This window comes from Cnephaeus nilssonii, assembly GCF_951640355.1.
Source record: "Cnephaeus nilssonii genome assembly, chromosome: 20".
Classification (NCBI taxonomy): domain Eukaryota; kingdom Metazoa; phylum Chordata; class Mammalia; order Chiroptera; family Vespertilionidae; genus Cnephaeus; species Cnephaeus nilssonii.
The window spans coordinates 6,261,311-6,273,279 of NC_137091.1; the positions used below are offsets into that span (position 1 = coordinate 6,261,311).

The 11,969-nt window shown below is 62.1% G+C and overlaps 1 protein-coding gene across 3 annotated transcripts in view; it reads left to right on the top strand.

The window, feature by feature from the left end:
* Positions 1–11,017, top strand: part of ZNF423 (zinc finger protein 423) — a 234,296-nt gene extending 223,279 nt beyond the window's left edge. For all 3 annotated transcript variants that reach the window (XM_079800240.1, XM_079800238.1, XM_079800239.1), the window contains one exon: positions 10,473–11,017. In XM_079800240.1, coding sequence (XP_079656366.1) covers positions 10,473–10,502 — 30 coding nt within the window. In that variant the 3' untranslated portion in view covers positions 10,503–11,017. The remainder of the gene's footprint in view (positions 1–10,472) is intronic.
* The last annotated feature ends 952 nt before the right edge of the window (positions 11,018–11,969 follow it).

The window sequence follows — 11,969 nt, forward strand, 5'->3', positions numbered from 1 at the left end:
GGCAGGCAGGCAAGTGAGCAATTAGGAGCCAGCAGTCCAGGATTGTGAGAGGGATGTCCAACTGCCAGTTTAGGCCTGATCCCGGGGATCGGACCTAAATCGGCAGTCGGACATCCCCCAAGTGGTCCCAGATTGGAGAGGGTGCAGGCTGGGCTGAGGGGACACCCCCCCCCCCCGTGCACGAATTTCGTGCACCGGGCCTCTAGTATTAATATAAATAAATCAATAAAATATAAAAATGGATAAAAATGCCCCTAATAAAATGTATGTCTGAACCACTGTTCGGCGTGGTGTTCAGGGACAGCAAGCACACTCCCACGGACAGTGCCGTGCACACAACACCTTTCACCTGGCAAAACGGAAAGTCTGCCCCCACTACGCACGACCCCCACCCCCGGCCCCACCAGTCGAGGACCTCACAGAGGCGGAACCCGGGGCGTTTGTCCTTCTGTGCCCGGCTTGTGACCCTCAGCATTGTGTCTTCAGAGGCTCCCCCGCTTTTCAGGAAAAACCAGGACTGCCCCGGGCAGGGCGGGCAGGGGCAGGGGCAGGGGCAGGAGGAGGGGCTCTAGTTTTGCTCCTCGCTGCCCCATCGTGCAGGGCTTTCTGGCTGTGTAGCTAGCTGGTGGTCATTTCTGCCTCCTCACTGTGTTCCCAGCACCTGCGGGCTCTGCGCTGACACCAGGCACCGCCGAGAGCTGAGAGCCACGCGGGGAGACACCCAGATCCGTGCAGGCAGAGCGGGTGCGGGTGCGGAGCTGTACGGGAGGGGCTCACCACATGGCAGGAAGGCCCTGCAGAGGGGACAGGATTCCGCTCGGGGAGCTGGAGGAAGGTGGTTTCACACGGCTTCGTGGCTAGCGGGCACCAGGTCGTGTGTGGCTTTCAGGACCATGGACAGGGTGAGCGTGTCCCTGGGTGGGGTGGGGACCCGTGGTACCCACAGAGATCTCCCCCTGCCCTGCCTCTGGAGGTGAGAGCCTGGCCGTGCCTCTCCTGGGCACTTGATCTTCCCAGCTTCCCACTGCCAGGAAGCCCAAGCCCCACAGGAACCCGGATCGTCGGCAGGTGGGGGGCTTCGAAGGGTCTTAGCAGTGCTGGGCGCAGGGACCGGGGCAACTGCACAGTGGGAGACGGAATCCAACAAGTAGCAGCCACGCCTGAACCACCACAGCAGGCGGGCAGTGGGATGGCCGAGTGTGCGTGGGGTTGAGGGTGTATGTGAGTGTGTCCACACATGTGAGCCTGGGACAGTGGGGTATTCGTGAGTATGTGTACACGTGTGGGCCTGGGACGGTGGGGTATCCGTGAGTGTATTTACACATGTGGGCCTGGGACATCTGTGAGTGTGTGTATACATGTGGACCTGGGATATCCATGAATGTGTGTACACATGTGGGCCTGGGACGGTGGGGTATCCGTGAATGTGTGTGTACATGTGGGCCTGGGACGGTGGGGTATCCGTGATTGTCTGTGTACATGTGGGCCTGGGACGGTGGGGTATCCGTGAATGTCTGTGTACATGTGGGCCTGGGACGGTGGGGTATCCGTGAATGTGTGTGTACATGTGGGCCTGGGACGGTGGGGTATCCGTGAATGTGTGTGTACATGTGGGCCTGGGACGGTGGGGTATCCGTGAATGTCTGTGTACATGTGGGCCTGGGATGGTGGGGTATCCGTGAGTGTCTGTGTACATGTGGCCAGGCTAGGGCAGTCCCCCCAGGAGGGGGCCACCATGCACAGAAGGGGTTTGTGGCCGCCTGGCACACCATCGCTGGGACCCTCCATTCTAAGTGCTTAGGCCGCATCCATCAGGCACCCTGTCCCCACGGGGCCCAGCCACCGGGGATCTTACCTCACGTGAGAAGCAGCAACCGCGGCAGCAGCCCCATTACCTTGGGACGTGGGGTCAGGGGTGGCCTGTCGCCGAGGTGGGCAAATCCACGGCTGTCCCGGAGCGATGCCGTCTCCTGCGCCGTGGTAACAGCGTGGAACCCGTCCCCGCGCCACCCGTCTCCGCTGGCGGCGGGCGCCTGGGCCTGTGCGTCTGGAGGGCAGTCCCCGGCCCCGCCCGCGGCACGGCATCCCTGTCCCCTCGTTCTGCTGGGTGACTGACGGGAGCCTGTTTAGAAGCTGCGAATAGAAGCCTCCCGCTCCCTCCCAGGCATCTGTTCTCCGCGGGTTTATTTCCAAAGCACAGAACCACACACCGACCCGTTGGGAGTTTGTTGGGCTTTTTTTTTACATTATTTTCTCCCACATTTTCCCTCGAAGGAAGCTGTTTTCTCATTCGTGGAATTTGTCGCTGGCCACCTTCTGTGTTCCGGGTGCTGCAGAGCCGGGGAGAGGGCGTTAGAGAGGGCGCCGCCTCCCGCGTGGGCTCAGGGCAGCGAGACAGGAACCCCGCAGGCAGCCTTTTGGGGGGAACCTCCAACAAATTCAGTCCGGGTCACACGGCTCCTCATGTGCCCCCGGGTGACTTCGGGCCTGCTCTTGGGTCTCACAAGTAACCAACGCCCCCTCCCTCAAAAGCCAACCTGCTGCCCCCTGGAAGGTGGACCCCCGCAGGCCGGGCGTCCAGATGAATTGCTCACCCAAGAGACAGACACACTCCCCGGCTGCCCGGGTGCAAGGCTCGCTCCCTGCTGCTCTGGAGTGGCAGACGGTCTGGCTGTCTGGCTGTCTGACTGGCTGCCTGGCTCTTTGGCTGCCTGGCTGTCTGGGTGTCTGGCTGTCTGGCTGTTTGGGTGTCTGGCTATCTGGCTGTCCTGGCTGTCTGGATGTTTGGGTGTCTGGCTATCTGGCTGTCTTATCTGTCTGACTACCTGGCTGTCTGGCTGTCTGGCTGTCTGGCTGCCTGGCTGTTTGGGTGTCTGGCTGTCTGGCTGCCTGTCTGTCTGTCTGGGTGTCTGGCTGCCTGGCTGTTTGGGTGTCTGGCTATCTGGGTGTCTGGCTATCTGGGTGTCTGGCTGCCTGGCTGTCTGGCTGCCTGGCTGTCTGGGTGTCTGGCTGCCTGTCTGTTTGTCTGGGTGTCTGGCTATCTGGCTGCCTGGGTGTCTGGCTGCCTGACTGTCTGGGTGTCTGTCTGGCTGCCTGGCTGCCTGGCTGTCTGGGTGTCTGGGTGTCTGGCTGCCTGACTGTCTGGGTGTCTGTCTGGCTGCCTGACTGTCTGGGTGTCTGTCTGGCTGTCTGACTGTCTGGGTGTCTGTCTGGCTGTCTGGAGGAGGGCCGGGAAAGCTTCACACACATCCCCGCGCGGAGGAGCCGCCTTGGCCTCCATGGACCTCCCAGGGCTGTCCCAGGCCAGTGAGCCGCCAGCTACACCCAGGACCCTGACGCCAAGGCGGGGGGGGGGGGGTCACTTCCACGCAGTGAGCCCTTTCCTGCCGTCTGTGTGAAGGGGGTAAACTCCGACCAACTGGGTTGGGGGCCCCAAGGAAAGGGGGGTGCACGCACGTCACAGCCGGGCTCCCGGGAGTGTCTGCGTCACCAGGCAGGCGTTGAGGGGACCTTGGCCGTCACTCTCTCCTAATTTTAGTGACGTGCATTGGCTCAGTTGCTCGGAGCATTCATTCTGGGCTGTTGACGGCTGCTCTCGAGTGCGCTCACCGTTCGTGAGAAGTGCAGACCAGCGAGCATACGGGCCTTCAAGACAGGCCATCTGTTCGCCTAGCCCCTTGGATGACTGTCAGACGCCTCCAGAAATAAGTGCTCACCGCAGGGGGCTGCCCAGTGAGACGCAGCAGAGCGGGGAGCCGACTGCCTGTGCCCGCACCCTCCCCCCAGGGAGGGGCAGACTGCGTGTGCCTGTGCCTGTGCCTGTGTGTGTGCATGCATGTGTGTGTGTGTGTGTGTTGCGGGAGGCTTGGAGGGGTCCCAGGAAGGGAGCAGAGGGAGATGAGGAGCACGAAGCCCCGCCATACATCTTTTTGAGCTTCTCCCTCTTCCTTGCCTCTTGGGTGACTCCACAGCTCCGACACCTTCGATGGCTCCCCGTGGCCCAGAGTGAAGGGCAAGCTGCCTCATCTCGCATCCAGGCTGTCTCCACGGCACGCACCCTGTGCCTCCGCCACATGAATTATTCATGGCTCGCCCGGCACACGCTGGCTTCCGCGGCTCACAGGCAGCGGTGCTGTGGCGAAGACGGCTCCGCGCAGACCGATGGGAGCACCCCGGCCTGCCGGGACCGGCGGGGGGGCCTCGGCGCTCTGTGCCTCGGTTTTCCCATCTGTGAAATAGGGAGAATCAGAGTATTGAGGCTTAGTGAGGTCATCGATGTGAAGGGTTAAGAATGGGGTGTGGCCCACAGGTACATGTTAGCTGTGACCACCATTGGTATCTGCACTCCATGCCAGTATCCAGGAGGTTCATTGTCGGTGGGAAGCTACCTCTGTGTGCACATGCCTGCACACACACACTCACGCACACACGCACACGCATGCGCCCAGTGCAAGGTGTCCTCAGAGACTCAACTGGAAGGCCAGCATCTTCCCTAAGCATCTCCCAATAGAAGTCCTCTCATCATAGTGTGTGTGGTGTGGTGTGTGTGGTGTGTGTGTGTGTGTGTGTGTGTATGTGTGGTGTGTGTGTGGTATGTGTGTGGTGTGTGTTGGTGTGTGTGTGTATGTGTGTGAGTGTGTGGTGTGTGTGTGTGTATGGTGTGTGTGTGGTGTGTGTATGGTATGGTGTGTGCGTGGGGTGTGTGTGTGTATGTGTGGTGTGTGGTGTGTGTGTGTGGTGTGTGTGAGTCTGTGGTGTGTGTGAGTGTGTGTATGGTGTGTGTGATGTGTGTGCATGGTGTGTGTGTATGGTGTGTGTGTGTGGTGTGTGTGTGGTGTGGTGTGTGCGTAGTGTGTGTGTGTGTGGTGTGGTGTGTGCGTGGTGTGTGTGTGTATGTGTGGTATGTGTGAGTGTGTGGTGTGTGTGTATGGTGTGTGTGTGATGTGTCTATGGTGTGTGTGGGGTGTGTGTGTGGGGTGTGTGTGTAGGTGAGTGTGTGTGTGTGGTGTGGGTGTGTGTGAGTGTATGTGTGTGTGGTGTGTATGGTGTGTGTGGGGTATGTGTGCATAGAGTATGAGTGTGGTGTGTGTGTGGGGGGTGTGGGGTGTATGTGTGGTGTGTGCAAGGTGTGTGAATGTGTGTGGGGGGGGGTGTGCGAGGTGTGTGAATGTGTGTATGGGGTGTGGGTGTGTGCGAGGTGTGTGAATGTGTGTGTGGGTGTGTGTAGGGTGGGGGGTGTGCGAGGTGTGTGAATGTGTGTGTGGATGTGTGTGGGGTGTGGGGTGTGCGAGGTGTGTGTGTGTGGATGTGTGTGGGGTGTGGGTGTGTGCGAGGTGTGTGAATGTGTGTGTGGATGTGTGTGGGGTGTGGGTGTGTGCGAGGTGTGTGAATGTGTGTGTGGATGTGTGTGGGGTGTAGGGTGTGTGTGAGGTGTGTGAATGTGTGTGTGGATGTGTGTGGGGTGTGGGTGTGTGCGAGGTGTGTGAATGTGTGTGTGGATGTGTGTGGGGTGTGGATGTGTGCGAGGTGTGTGAATGTGTGTGTGGATGTGTGTGGGGTGTGGGTGTGTGCGAGGTGTGAGAATGTGTGTGTGGATGTGTGTGGGGTGTAGGGTGTGTGCAAGGTGTGTGAATGTGTGTGTGGATGTGTGTGGGGTGTGGGTGTGTGCAAGGTGTGTGAATGTGTGTGTGGGTGTGTGTGGGGTGTGGGTGTGTGCGGGGTGTGTGAATGTGTGTGTGGATGTGTGTGGGGTGTGGGGTGTGCGAGGTGTGTGAATGTGTGTGTGGATGTGTGTGGGGTGTGCGAGGTGTGTGAATGTGTGTGTGGGGTGTGGGGTGTGCGAGGTGTGTGAATGTGTGTGTGGGGTGTGGGTGTGTGCGAGGTGTGTGAATGTGTGTGTGGGGTGTGGGTGTGTGCGAGGTGTGTGAATGTGTGTGTGGATGTGTGTGGGGTGTGGGTTGTGCGAGGTGTGTGAATGTGTGTGTGGGTGTGTGTGGGGTATGGGTGTGTGCGAGGTGTGTGAATGTGTGTGGGGGTGAAACACCCCCCCTCCTGGCCACGAGCTGGGAAAGGCCAGGCGGCCTGACTCCCTCTCTGCGCCCGCGGGCGGCTCCGCGTGTTAATGAGCAAACAGCAGAGCCCGCGCAGCCGGAGGACGCAGCCGGAGGACGTGGCTGCAGGCTGGGCCGGAGGATCCGCCTCTTCCCCCGGAAGGTGAATCTCCCTGGGGTTCAGGCAGGTCCCCGCTCCTGGGGACAGCTCTCTGTTACGCCAGCCGCCAGGGGTGGCCTCGTGGGGGGCAGTGGGAGCAAAGAGGTCAACCACAGTTTCTCTCCCAACCCAGCACCAGCTGGAGGCGATGTGGGTCCGCATGCAGCTGGGGGGCTCTGCTGGGGGGTGAGCCGGGTGTGGGAGGCTCTGGATGTGGGGGCTGCGTCCCTGCCCTGCAGCCTTACTCTGCCACAGGGGCCTTAGGGCCAGGGCCAGGGACCAGTCCTTCTCTGGGGCCCCTTGAGAATGAGGGTCCCCCCCTCACCATGGAAACATGAATTTCTCAGGGGAGGGGGCCCGACACGTGCCGGGCCTGGGCCCTGGGTTGCGGTCATTTTGCTGCCAATTGCCCAGCAGTGAGCACGTGGCTGTGACCTGGCAGGTTTGTGCAATGAATGAATGAATGAGTGAGTGAATGAATGAGTGAGTGAGCATGTGAGTGAAGGTGAGGGCCTGACAAAGGAAGCCTGGGCCTGAGCTCTTTGCTGAGGACTCGCCCGGAGGGCTCAGCAGGACCCCAGCCAGGGCCCCACCCCTGACACTGACCACGGGCCGCCCCTCGCCCGTCACTGAGCCGTGTCCGAGGGGCAGATGGGCCAGTGCACGAGGCAGAGGCGCCTGGGACCGGCCCGGCGGGAGTCCTGAGAGCCGAGAGGCTTGCCGAGGGGCTGTATCTCGGCTGCAAACCAGCGCCCCCCACCCCTCCCGCTCTCCCGTTTATTTCTCTCACCTGCTCCCGGCCCACACCTGCGTCTCCCTGGCAGGCGGAGGGCTGGGGGGATGCCAGGCCTCCCCTCAGGCCCCTCCCCGGCTCCCGGCTCCCACTCCCGCCCCCGCCTGGCCTGTGTGGTGCTGGGAAGCCACCCTCATTGGCGAGGTCCGCAGCATCTTTAAAAACCGATTTTCTTCCTCCTCCCCAGAGACTATACAGCGCTGGCAGCACAGCGAAATGGACAGGAAGCCTACGTGCCCGGTGAGAGGCCGCGGGCGGGAGGCCCCGTGGTGGGGGCCTGATGGGGCTCTCGGACCCTGAACTGTAGCCCCGAGCCCGGGAAGGCGCTGTGGTTCCCTCAGGGTTATTGACCCGGGCCCGTGGGCAGGGCCGGGGGAACCGCTGGGCGCACAGGTGCTGGGTGATCTGTGGGTCCCGGTGACTCCCCGCCCCCCGCCCCTCCCAGAGGCTGCATCCTCTGCCTGGGAGGGGCCGCTGCCACCCCGGAGCACCTGGGCCCTCGGCGCCCGGCCACAGCGCTGCTGGGTGGCACTGACCGATGTCCTCTGTCGAGCGGCCATCTGCACCGTTCGGCCCCCACAAACATTAGGGTGTCTGTGCCTCAGGCCCAGAGGGGGTGGCCCCGGCCTGGGGGTGGGTGCCTCAGGTCCCTCCACGTGGTGCCCAGAGCAGAGCATCCAGCAGGCGCTTCATCGTGCGGGCTGAGGGGATGCGGGGCCCGGCCCCCAGGCTTCCGTGCGGACTGTCCAGGGGCTGGAACATCCGGGTGGAGCCGCAGGGACGGGGTTCCCCTCCGTCTCAGACCCTCCGTCTCAGACCCTGCTGCTGCTCCGTGAGAGGGGGGCTCGCTGTGGTTCCTGCCCAGCCGGCATTGCCCTCCCAGGGGTCCCTGCGTGGGCTTCTGTGTCCGGGTCTCTGAGCCGTCAGCCCCTGGACGGGCCGGTGTGGGCCCCGTGTGTCTCCCGGCCCTGCACCCAGAGGTCCCGGATGCCCCCCGTGCTGGTGGGTGGTCCTTGGGGGCTCTGTGGAGATGTCTCCCCATCTCTGGTTTCCTGCGGCCTCGGGAGCAAAGGCACATTGGGCCTCGCTGTGCAGAGTCCAAACTCCCCCGTCCTCCCTGACTCTGCGGGGGTGACCCTCCCTGCCTGCACGTGACCTCATTCCAGCCCGTACCTTTGTCTCCGCTGTGCCTTCCCCTCGAGCGCCCTCTCCCCTTCCCACGTAGCCACCCCCGCACCCCCACGTGTGTACCTTCCCTCAGTGCGTTCGGAAATACTCACTGCGTGTCTGCGTGGTGCGGGCCCTGTGGGGACAGGAAGAGTTGTCCGTGTTTATCTTCCCAGCGTGCCTCCTCTCCCTCCTCCCAGCCCCCACACATAAAGAAGGGCCGGGCCACGGGGCCCTGGGAGTGGACGGCCGTTGGCAAGTCGTTCCTGGGCAGCTGTGCCGGGCATAGCGTGCCCAGCGCTGGGCCGAGTGTGGGGGGGGGGGGGGCGGAAAGGAAGCGAGGCCCCTGCCCGCTGCTGGGCAGAGGCCTTCCGCCTTGCAGTGAGGGGCACTGGGTGGTGGGAGGTGGGCCCCAAGTGTGACCTTCAGGGGCTGGGGGATGGGGCCTGACCTGGTGACTAGGCGACCTCAAGAGCGGCTTGATCCGGGAGGGAGGAGAGGAGGTGGAACAGACTCGGCGAAGACTTGAAGCTCGGAGGGTGGTTGGGTGGAGGGTGGGTTGGCTCCCGAGGGACTGGCTGGTTGTCCCTGCACAATTGGAAGGAGAGGTGGGGGCGGGGGGGGCGTTCCCATGGAAACCGCTGCAAACCATCTGTGGTCTCAGACAACCCGCTGGAGCCCCCGGGTTCCTGACACCCCCGCCGAGGTGCCAGGCCACGCTGGTAGAGTGTGTGTTCGTGTCTGGGGTGGAGTGCGGACGATCCGTGGATCGGGGTGCCTGTGGGGGGTGGGGCCCTGGGAAGTCTGCCTGCTTGCCCCAGCCCCTCGCTCTCTGGGGTTCCCGTTGCCTGGGTGACCTTGGAGCCAGTGACTGAGCCTCACTGAGCCTCTTTGTTCTCATCGTACCTCGTCCCACCTTGTGAGGCTGCGGTGGGATGGGAGGAAACGTACCTGCGACAGCACACGGCACGTGCGCGTGCCAACCGCCAGCCATGTGGCCTGCGCCCAGGAGCCCGAGGAAGGAGGCCAGCAGTGGCTGGCACCTGTGCTGCCGCGCCAGCCGCATCTCCTGTCTGAGCGCCGGGCGCTGCCCCTCCCTGGCTGGGAGCTCGCCGGAGGGGGTGGTGACATCACCACGGAGGCGGAGGCCAGGGCAGCAGTGCCTGCAGTGGGAGGCGGCTGCTCCAGGGCCCCGGGCCCCGGGCGGGGGTGTCCTCAGGCCTCCCAGCAAAGCCTCGGGCATCCGGCACTGTCCTGTGGCCCTCCCTGCCCAGACCTGGAGCCCAGGAGAGACGCAGTCACGTCTGCCCCCTGGTGGTCCTCGGCAGAACTGCAGGCCGGGAGCTCCTGGTCTGGGGAGGCAGGAATCCGGGGACGTGGCTGGGATTGGGGTTTCTGTGCTGCGCCCCCGCAGGCTCCTCTGCCGCGGGTAGATCTGCTTCCTTTCTCCAGGTGTCATGAGGCTTTGCTGCGATGGGTCTAGATTTGGAACATGGACCCCTGGAAAGAAACAAAAGAACTGCAGGCTCTTAGAGGCCAAACCCCAGCGCCTGCCCCGGGCCACTGGCTCCTGTGAAGACAGACCGCCCTGCTGGCCGGCTCGGCTGGGCTGCGGCTGTGGCGAGAGGGAAGCATCTGGCCAGAGGGTCACCTGGGCCCTGGGTTCCCAGGCGGATTTGGCCAAACTATACAATGTTCTTCTGGCCGGAGAGCTGTCACGTGACCGAGCGGGCAGGCACCCTCCTTCCGCGCCCTCTCTGCTGAGGGACTCGCTGCCTGGGCTGCAGGCACCGCCTCCAGGAGCAGGTCTGTGCCACCGGGCACTTCTCGGCTGGAGGGCTGCTTGGCACACGTGCCTCTCCCCGCACTGGGCTCAGAGCCGCTCCTGGGCTGGACCGAGAGGATCTGGGGCAGCTTGCAGGGATCAGATACAACTTCCTCCTCCTCATTAGAGCCAAAGGGATGCCTTTCATTCCTGCTCCCTCCCCAGCATTTCCCCTTTCCCTCCGTAGAGCCAGTCCCCACGGTGAGACCCGAATGGCAAAAAAAAAAAAAAAAAAAAAAAGACAATTTATCGGGAGCCCAGGTTGGCAGCAACGGGCACCGATCCCCAGGCCCCACATCGACACGGCGTCTTGGCAGCTGCGTCCCCGATGCACTCTCTCCCAGCTGCATTCTGTTCTGGAATAATCGCGGCTTTTCTGTGGCTCGGGGCCTACGTGCGTGGAGTGGGGAGGTGGGGGGGCGGGCAGGCTCTCCGTTCTTCTGCCCTCATGCGTGTCTCCTTTCTTCGCCTTCGCAGAATCACACGATGAGCCAGCACGCACAGTGAGGGACCGCGCGCCAGGACACCTCTCCGCGGAAGGCCTGCCGGAGACGCCGTGCGGAGGGCCATTTGAACATTACATCCAATCAAAGTGTCATTTGCAACCCAGATGTAAAACTCTAATGATTTGGCCATGAGGCGCTGCTATTATAAGCAGCTGGAAATGAATATTAATGGCAGAGATTAAAAGTATTCCATGCTCAGTATTTTTTATTGCCCTGCTCCAGCTAGCGCGCTTTTAGACTTTCTGCCGCAGACTACGTTTCTAGAGTTAGAGGACCCTGCTTTTTTGAGCCTATTGTCCTTTGTTCCTTCATGTATTATATTGATAGTTTTTAAAGAGAAAGAATTAGTGTGGTTCTTTTTTTTTTTTTCTCTCTCCTTGGCTTCTTTTTCTTTCTTTCTTGTTTTTCTCCCCCCCCACCCCACCCCACCCCCCTTCGGTTAACTAATTTTTAATTGCAGTTCTAGATAATTGTGCATTGTGACGTGATTGCTTGGCGATTGTCGGAATATCTCCTTTCCCTTTTTTAATTAAAGACGAATGCTTTGATTGGATTTGCCAGTTCACCGGACAGTGATTACAACTATGTAACGAGCAGCGCCGGTGTCGGTGCCACCGGAAGGTCTGCTTGGCAACGTGGCTGTTGACCGCGGCCACTGTGCGGTTTAATAAAAGGGAAACACGCTCTCCGCGTCGGCTGCCTGGTTCTCTCCTCCCAGCCTGGGGCCCTTGGGGGGGGGGGGTCGCCCGTGGGGCGTGTCCTCGAGTTCCTGTGGGACCAGCACACAACAGACCCAGCTTCCCTCGGACAAGAAGTGCCGTCGCCTGGTGCCCGCTCACAGCCGGGAGGGGCTGGCGGGGGCCGCCGAGTGGGAAGCCCCCTAAAGATGAGCTGCTCTGCCCCCTCCCTTTGAGGGATGGGGAGACGGAGGCCCCGGGGGAAGTGGGCGGCTTCTCCACAGCATCCGCCTTGTGCCTTGTGCCCCGTGTGTCCCCCGTGGGATGGCTTTCCCAGGGGCGGATGTAGTCAGCCACGTGGTTAACCCTTACCTGGCCAGACATGGGGCGGTGGCAGGAGCTGGGGTTCCAGGTAGGGGCAGCAGGCTCCCTCCCTCACAGAGACCCATGGGATGTGCTGGTGCAGAGACCCGTGGCAGGTCCAGGACGCCAATGGGGCAAAGGGGGTGCTGAGGGTAAAAGGCTCAGGGGTCCCTGCTCTCAGGGGCCACCTGCACTTGCCAGCCCCCAGAATGGGTGTCTCCTGACACTTTGCACCTGCCCCGCCTCGCCTGCCTCCCCTTCCCCTGGCCCCGCTGGCGTCCCCAGGCCCACCCAGCACCTGGGCCTCCCACCGGGCCCTCCTCCCACACCTGTCCATCATGCTGGTGCTCAGCGGATCCACCAATCAGAGGCCAGGGTTTCAGAACCTGCCCGGGGAAGCCCTTCCTTGTTAACTTTTCACAAGAGGC